The following is a 9,040-nucleotide window of genomic DNA, read 5'->3' as shown; positions in this document are numbered from 1 at the left end:
TTTTTTTTTTTTTGTTATTTTTTTTATATACATTGGCTAAATTTATTGAATAAGAACTAAGAAATATTTGTAATTTTTTATATTTTTTTACTTATAAAAATTAAATAGAGAATATACAATATTAATAAGAATGACATTACTAATTGTTATCTGTTTTATCTATTTGTTATTAGTTATTTTAAAATGTTGAAATTTGAATTTTTGATGTTATATCTACATGGTTAATTGACATAATCATTCTCATTTATTGTATCTATTTTAGATAAAATATTATGTCAATTTTTTTATTATCTATTATAAAATAGAATATACACTTCTAATAATAATGAGTTGTGAATTATGATAATTAATTTAAATTGAGTATACCTACAACTTAACATAATCTTAATAATATAATATTTTAACAACTTTTTTAAACAATAAAAAGATTTTAAAAAAATATATCTTCTATTTAATTTTTATAAGTAAAAAAAATTAAAAATTACTAATATTTCTCAATTCTTACATAATAAATTTAGCCAACATATATGAAAAGGTAACAACAAAAAAAAATCTAAACAGTAAACATATTTCGTTAATAAAAAAAATATTAATAAAAAGACTAAGTAATACAAAAATAAAGATTAAAGGCCGAATTTTTCTTTTTTTCTTTGGTTAAAAACCTTGTTATCTTTTGGAGTAATTATAAGAAGGCGTTCTAAGAGTTTTTTCTCATGACGTATGTGATGAATGATAATTAAACCTTGCTATTTTATTGTTAAATATTTGGTCACGTAACAATGTTCACGCTTTTTCTTTAACCATTTTTTTACTTTTGGATTTAGAATTAGTTTGAGTAGAAGTGATGATAAATATATCATGTCTTGTTGCCATACATTAACCTTGAATAAATAGTCAAATTAGTTTTCAATAATTTATTTATTTTTTAAATTAGGTTCCAAAAATTTTTTTCAATCAAATTCATTTTTTAAAAATTTTAAGTTAGTTATTTTGGTCCTTCCGATGTTAACGGCGTCAAAATTTATTAATGTGACACTTTAAATGACACCATAACACACCTAGTAATCTTAATTGGCACTTAATATGATAAGTCTATGAAATTAAATCAAATCAACTCCAAATTGAGAAATTCTAATGCTTTAAGTTCTCCTTTCAATTAGATTTTAATTTTATCTAATTTTATAAACTTATTATGCTAATAATCAATTAAGACTTCTATGTCTGTGTTGTAGTATCACTTAACATTCCACATTAACAAATTTTGGCGACATCAACAAAAAAAAATGATAAAAAGACTAACGCAATTAAATTAAAAATCTTTGAAAGACGAATTTAATAAAAAAATCTTTTAAAAACTAATTTAGAGAATTAGTGATTTTTTAGAAGCGAATTTGACCATTTACCCTCTAACCTTGTTCCATTAATGCATTTTGATCGCTCATTCATTTTCAACACGGGGAAAAGAAGGAAAAAAGAGAAAAAAAGAAAAGGAAAGAATAAGAAGGATCCTATTCCAAATGAACAAAAATAAACTTACACCACCTACCCTCTATATATCCTAGTGAAAACCAAAGAAACCACAATATCCCCTTACACAACTTCAATAATCTCAAAATCTTGAACGACCCAAAATTGCACAAGTTTTCCCTCCAAAAGAAGTATTAATAGTACAATTGATTTGATGCTAGGAATTGTAGACCTGAAGCATCAGGGTTTTCAGGTATTTCCTTGCAGTAGTAGAGGATGAACTCAGCATAAGTTAGAAACAATCTTTGACATCACTATGAACTGGCATCCGAAGCAGCCTTTTTCTCCTTTTGCTTCTCCCTCTTCTTCTTGTTTCTTAATGCATTCTTGCTCATTGATCTGAATAAGTAAAAACTTTGCATTTAATATAAGTCATAATAACTAATAAGCAGGTAAAAGAAAATCTCTTACCCTGCAGGGCTGCTCTCTCCTATTCCAAGCAACTGAAAATACAAATCATTTGACATTATTAGAGACATTAACTTCAAAAAAAAAAAAAAATGAAACTCAACTAGAATTTAAGGGAAGATGCATAAATAAAAGCATATCGAATCATTTTGACCACTCTTCAAGTTTTAGCATACTTTATAGTTCATAAGTTATGCTATGAAAAATTATACTCACAATTAACAATTTAAAGCAGAAATAACAACAGCCGAGCAACTATATTGTGTATACCTCAGCCTGAACTGCAGCAGCGTTCTTGGCATGTGGTGGGCGATATGCGGCAGGCTTTTGTGCAGGGGGGTTCGTAGAAGAGAGTTTGTTAGAAGCCTGAGACGATTTTGGTCCTGGACCTGCAATAAAGTCTGTGATCTTCAAAAGAACTTGAGACATAACTAAATAACCAATTCAAGTCCTAACGATAAGCAGACAAACCTGATGGCTTTTTATCTTCGACTTTACCCAAATTGAGAGACTTGATTAATTCGGTGATGTCACCAAACTTATCTGCTGGCTCCGGTTTCCAGTCAGCCTAGTACAATTTGTAGAAAATTCAATGGTATATGTGAAAATGCAATACAAGAACCATTTAACTATAACAAGTTTGAGATACTACTGACCTGGAACAACTTGTCAAACATCTTTTTGAAGTACAGTGACCCATTGTAGTGAAAGATCTTGATCCTTAGAAAGAAGAGAGAAAAAATTAGATAGGTAAGAAATGTTTTCTTCTATAAATATGTTCCAAGACTAACCATCAATAAAGTGAGAACCAAGATATGACAATCGCCAAAACATTCACCATCGATTGCTCAGGTTAATGAAATATCACCTCATAAATGATGTTCAGATTAATCACTCATGATTAAAACAAGATCATGTGAAAGTAGCAATGTAGATGACATCATATGTTTGTGGCATGGTCCAGGTTCCTATTTATAACCCATCGGGCGAAATGAGTCAACCCATTATTTCGCGATTTATAAAGGTTGGGCTAAATGGCCAGGTCAGCCCGTCAGCAAGGTCTCATTAACAGTTAAGTATATAACATACCCATTGTCAACTTGGAGCCTTGGAGCTGTTGTCGCTGTCATGAAATAGCGCCCATCTGGAGACCATTCACTTGTCACAGACCATTCAGCCTTAGTTGCTGCAAGTTGTTTCTTATCTGCGTAATCCCAGAATACCTGGAACATAAGCATGAAAAACATATGAGATCCAGGCGAGAAGCATGTGTTATCTTTGAGCGTCTATCCTATGGGACTACAACAGATACATGCAAAAGTATAAATTTATTTCAATGATTTAAACAACAAAGTTAAGTCAGTACCAAAGAGCAACATAAGACAAAGATCAGCAATTTATTATCTTTAAAGTGATTAAAAGTCCTAACTTAGTTTTCTTTATTTAAAAGGAAAAGAAAAAGAAAGCAGGATACTAGTAATAGATAACAAAAACATATCTCTACCACCATATAGGAAAAAGAAATCATAATGATTAAATTATTCAGGATAACATACCATATCACCAGGCAAGTTGCCAAAGCCAGCCAAACATAAAACTACAGGCAAGAGGTCAAGGCCACAAAATCAGATACATTTAAATGTAGAAATTTGTAATGAGCCACTTCAAATTCCGAATTCATTCCCACAACCCACAAGGGCCTTTTAAGTTTTAGCCATATAAAAGATAGAGAAAGAGCATATAAAATAGATTCCATCAGCAAAGGATACATTTCCCTTTCGGGTTCCATCTAATGGTGTTATAAGGACCGGTTCCAAGCTCCAGCAGAGGATTGCACTTCTTGTCGAACAAAGTTGCTTTAGCAGGCATAACTATAAAAGGTTAAGGAAAAGTGAAGGATTCGAGAGATCTATAAAGAACCATCAAAGCTGATAAAATTAATGACGATACAAGATAATCATATCTAATATCTTTCAAATGCACAGATCATTAGGCATAAAAAATTATGAAGGAAACATCCAGCCATTTTGGTTCAGTAAAATATCTTATGCAAATAATATCAAGTGATGGGAACTTTAGTGTGCTTGGTTTACCTCCATACAATAGATATCATATAGAAAAGGATACAACCATATACTACAGCAAATTCCAAGCCAGAATATGACCACTGAGCATCGTGAACCGGACCCTCTTTAGCTGCCAAAATAAAGAAATGTTAGCTCTATGGAAATTATATAATCAATTATTATCAGTTCTTTTACTAACAATAAGAACATACAAAGAGGCACAAGCCCTTCATGCTTTCCATCTATTGTTAGATAGAATAACTTTGATTCCCCATAGTAACTCTGGTTAGTTTTGTCAACATCTGACTGCACCAGCACTAAAAGACCAGTAGAACCATGATTCCATTTAAGTTGGGTTGTTGAACATCGGAAAAAACTCCGTCGTGCAACAGCTTGACTTTGAGAAGCATTTCCACTAGGAAATATTTGTACACAGGCAGGAATTCCCTACAAGTTGAAAAACATCTTAGTTATTCACAGGGTGTAAACATGTACTAAAACCTTGTTTTAACCCTTATTAATATTTGCAAAGAAAGGAGACTACATATGTAACAAACCAAGAAAACAATTAACATTTTTTTGTTATACCACCAATATTCGACAAAATGATTTCATGCTGTTCACTAAGCAGAATTATTCAGTCCATCAAAGATACATCACTTCTTAATTTATCTCCCACCTACTTTTTGATTTTCTAAATTGAACCATTGAATGATTTCAATGGTTTCAATTTGGTCATTTCGTACACCCAGTGCGTTCAATCCCAAGACTAAACTAAAATGAGTTACATTATTATTCAAAATTCAATTGGGAAAATACAAATGAAACATTGTGAATTTTTTTTTTAAAATTCTTATTACTTTCAAATACCAAATCATTAGTTTATTCTGCGATAAGTTTATTTAAGTTATCTCCAACCACTTAATCAACTAAGCACCATAAATATCAAATATACAATACATGAATATTATTAATATCTTTATGAGAAAGTCTAGGGGACCAGCACTTTTATTAAAATCTGGCAAGCACTTAACCATCAAAAGAAAAGTGAGTAATCCCACACCATTGGATGTAATCTCACAACATTAAAAACACTAATGATAGCTAATTGATGGCTACAAATTACAAAACTTGCTGCACCCCCAGCACTCCTCAATTTTTATCAGTAGCATTGATTGGAACAAAGAGTTATGTACAGTACATAATTCTCAGATTCAATTTTTTCAGTAACCTATCCAGGAATATAGAACAAACTAAAATACACTATTTCAAGAATTTTGAGTTGGACAGAATGCTAAAATGACAATGATACCAATGTCACATTCATTTTTAAAAAACAAATAAAACTACTCGATCAGCATGGAATTGAGGGACACAAACCTTGGATTCTGGCACATATGCAGCTACATGAGACCCAGGTGCACTAGAAAGCTCAATGGCAGAAACTCCAGGAACTCTTAATCGATCAATGATCCCCTTAGAGAAATCCCTTGTGTCAAAAAACTGCACCTCATTAGTTGCCATCCGGCATGCAGTGGCCTCATTGGAGCTGAATTGAATAGCAGGCCTGTACAACAAGCATGGTGATAGTTAAACACAAGATGTTATCAGAACATTAGTGAATTAATAAACCGTGCCATATTTCCCAATTATTAACTTCTCCGACAACAACAACTACAACAAAATCCACTAGTTGGGTTCAGCTACATAAATCAAACAACACTATTGTGCCTTGCTGAAGTAAGGTATTTCATACTTAAATCTCTTCTGACCTCTTCATTCAGAGTCTTTTTTAGATATTCCTCTACCCATGCTCACTGGTCTATATTCTATCTAATCAATCCTGGCCAGATGCCCCGATTATTATCAGCTCCAAAATGGAGAATAATATTGGTCAGGCAAATTATCTTGTTCTCATTATTCATGAATTACACATACCAAGTTGTTTTTGTCAGGTTCTTTTGGGAGTGTTGATAAACAGGATCACCGTTCTCCGTTTTCCACAGCATGACATTCTTCTCTTGTGGTGTCGAAGGTTTTTGAAATGTTTGCAAAAAGGTTCCACAAGGGGACAGGATAGCAGAAGTGACGTTTGGGACTTCAAAAGACCTAATCTCTTTGGCACTCTTGCAGTCATATATGCTAATCACTGAGTTGGATTTCGTCACCATGAGTCTCGATCCATCATCGCTGAATTTCGCATTCACGCAGCTAACTTTCTCAAGCTTGACACCAGGTTGACCATTGGCAAATGGGGGTCCAGTCCAGATTGATAACTCTTCGGGTGTTCGAACTGTGATCGAGGCAAAGTAGTAGTAGTAATAGTAGTAAAAACTAACTACAACAAATATAATAAGGAATTGATAACAACAGCAAGCAAGAATGAACAAGCATACATAGCTGAGAAAAATCAGAAAGCTATTGTAGTTGATACCTAATATCTCCAAAGCCGGTGATTGGTCAGTTGATGCCATTAGAAGCTGCAGAGAGAATGCTGAAAATGAAAGTAAAGGGAAAAAATGGTGCGTCTTATTAGATTATGATTTCATATGACATAGATAAAAAAAATAAAATCAAGATTGCATTTCAAATGCACTGGCATTAACAACCTCATGATTAGTTGAATTCAATTGAGTGTTATACCTTAGTTTGATGCAGCAGAAAACAATAAAGACTACTTACTTAACATTGCACTATTTATGCATACTAAGAAACAATAACAGAAAGAGAAAGTTGAATGTCACACCTTTAACTATGGCAGCTGAATTGAAGCGGAATTGAATTCAATCATTCGTTTGAACTGAACGACGGAGTATTGGGTTTTCCGTTTCCGTTTCTACTTTGAGGAAAGATTAGAACTGAACAACTTATTTGTGATATGATGCTTAAATTGGTTTTATTTAGATTTGGGGGATCATGCCTGCGGCGGCGATTTTGGAACAAGGATGGAGATTCTATAATTATAAGGACATCATTTTTTATTATTTTCTAAAACTATACTAATAGTGATCAATTTTTTTATTATTTAAAACCAAATAGCCTTTAATCTCTATCAAATTTTAGTTATCAAATAATTTTTTAACTAGAGATAAATTGTATTTGTTTATGTGGAAAGACTAATATAAATATTTTATATTAAATACTTATAAAAATTAATTTGGATAAATGTATTAGTTTTAACAAAAGAATATGCATGCATATTAATAAAATTTAAGACTCTTGGGATAATTAAAATAATTGAGGAATTAACTAATTATGTTATGTGTCTAACTAAAAAATAATAAGAAATTGGCTTGAAATATTTGAGTAAAAGTAAATTTTGCTCCTCTCACACACACATTTTTTTTCCTCTTTCCTCTAAAAGTAAACAACATATTTTTAATTTATATTAAATAATTATTATTGTGATAAAAATAATTAGGTGGATATCTATTTATGATGGATAGTTGAGTATTCTCAAGAATACATTTAAGGTCTGTTTGGGTAGGTTTATAAGTTATTTTTTTTTTTTTACTTTTAACTTATGAAAATGTATAGTATTAATGTCTGGTATAATTTTTAAAACCAAATTGTAACTTTCTAAAAAACTATTTTAGTGCTTATAGAAAAGTTTGAAAAAATGACTTCTCTCATAATAAAAAGTTTTTTATCATTCTTCTCTTAAAATAAGCACTTTTAAAACTAAAAAACTAAACACAAAATAACTTATTTATAAGTTACTTTTAATATAAATATTTATTGTTTAACCTATTTTTTCAAAAAGAGATTAATTAAGCTGTTTATCCAAATTGGACCTTAATAGGGTTTGAAAAAGTAACCTTATGTATGTATATAAATAGAAGCTTAGACGAGACACAACAATATAAATAAAAAGCACTTTTCTCTCTTTCTCTCTTCATATACTACTAATACAATATTAATATATTATCATTATAAGATAATAGTATTGGTGAATATTAATATTAGTGTCTTCTATTTATACTTTGTTATTTTTATTTTATTATCTCTTCCTTATTTATTTATTTATTTATTTATTTTATAACACGTTATCAGTACGAGACTCTGATCAAATTTTAGGAAGACTTATGTAACAAATTTTTATTATGTCGAAACTCTCTCATCTTGAATTTATTGCTCCTGATATATCTAGAAACAACTACTTATCATGGATACTAGATGCTGAAATCCATCTTGATTCAATGGATCTTGGAGATACCATTAAGACTGAAAATAATGCATCATAGAAGGATAAAACCAAAGTCATGATCTTCCTTCATCATCACCTTGACGAAGGATTGAAAAATGAATATCTCACATTAAAAGATTCTGCAGATCTGTAGAAAAACCTTGAAAAAATGTATAATCATCAAAAGATAGTGATACTTTCTCAAGCTTGGTTTGAATGGACACACTTGCGTTTATAGGATTTTAAAATGAATATAATTTAGCAATATTTCGAATCACCTCATGAATAAAATTATGTGGGGAAAAGATAATTGATAATGATATATTAGAAAAAAATTTCTCGACCTTCCATGCCTCGAATGTGCTCCTGCAGTAGCAATATCAAGAAAAAAGATTTAAAAAATATTTTGAATTAATTTCTTGCCTTATTAATGAACGCAATAATGAGTTGCTTTTTAAAAAATCATGAAGCGCGCCCAGGTGGTGCCACCCCATTTCTTAAAGCAAATGCGGCAAATCATAACTCTAGAAGAGGTAAATGACAAGATTTTGGCAATAAGAAAAATTATGGAAGGAAGAAAAATTATGTTCACAAGAAAACATTCTCACCAGAAGTGGGATAAATAAAGAAACAATAGGCAAAATAAATCAACAGAGGATAAATATTTCCGTTGTGGTGGAAAGGGCCATTAGTTGCGTACCTATCGTATCTCAAGACACCTAATCAATCTTTATCAACCATCTTTTAAAAATTACAACAAAGAAAATGAGACGAATTTTCAAATGATGCTGCTGAAAATTACATCACTCATTATGATGTATCTGATTTCTTTGAAGATCTTGAAAGAAATATT

General features: G+C 30.9%; 1 protein-coding gene across 1 annotated transcript; it reads right to left on the bottom strand.

The window, feature by feature from the left end:
• Positions 1 to 1,390: 1,390 nt before the first annotated feature.
• LOC112783278 (eukaryotic translation initiation factor 2A) lies at positions 1,391 to 7,001 on the bottom strand. Its single transcript, XM_025826158.3, has 14 exons — positions 6,748 to 7,001; positions 6,436 to 6,495; positions 5,940 to 6,294; positions 5,382 to 5,568; positions 4,214 to 4,448; positions 4,063 to 4,131; positions 3,705 to 3,806; positions 3,492 to 3,532; positions 3,025 to 3,158; positions 2,592 to 2,655; positions 2,407 to 2,503; positions 2,206 to 2,324; positions 1,939 to 1,970; positions 1,391 to 1,866 (listed from the first exon to the last, which is right to left on the bottom strand). Exons 2-14 carry the CDS (start codon positions 6,473 to 6,475, stop codon positions 1,782 to 1,784), a joined length of 1,560 nt encoding a protein of 519 aa, XP_025681943.1. The 5' UTR covers positions 6,476 to 6,495; positions 6,748 to 7,001; the 3' UTR covers positions 1,391 to 1,781.
• Between the last annotated feature and the right edge of the window lie 2,039 nt (positions 7,002 to 9,040).

Source organism: Arachis hypogaea, chromosome 20 (assembly GCF_003086295.3).
Source record: "Arachis hypogaea cultivar Tifrunner chromosome 20, arahy.Tifrunner.gnm2.J5K5, whole genome shotgun sequence".
Taxonomy (NCBI): Eukaryota; Viridiplantae; Streptophyta; class Magnoliopsida; order Fabales; family Fabaceae; genus Arachis; species Arachis hypogaea.
Note: the sequence above shows the minus strand (reverse complement) of the source record. Positions and strands in the feature narration are given on the sequence as shown.

Excerpts from the sequence above, each read along its gene's own strand:
- LOC112783278 (XM_025826158.3), bottom strand. The coding sequence starts at position 6,475 with ATGGCATCAACTGACCAATCACCGGCTTTGGAGATATTAG. Across the intron at positions 2,656-3,024 it reads AGGCTCCAAGTTGACAATGG|GATCAAGATCTTTCACTACA; the intron begins GTATGTTATATA and ends CTTCTTTCTAAG. Across the intron at positions 2,325-2,406 it reads CGAAGATAAAAAGCCATCAG|GTCCAGGACCAAAATCGTCT; the intron begins GTTTGTCTGCTT and ends ACTTTATTGCAG.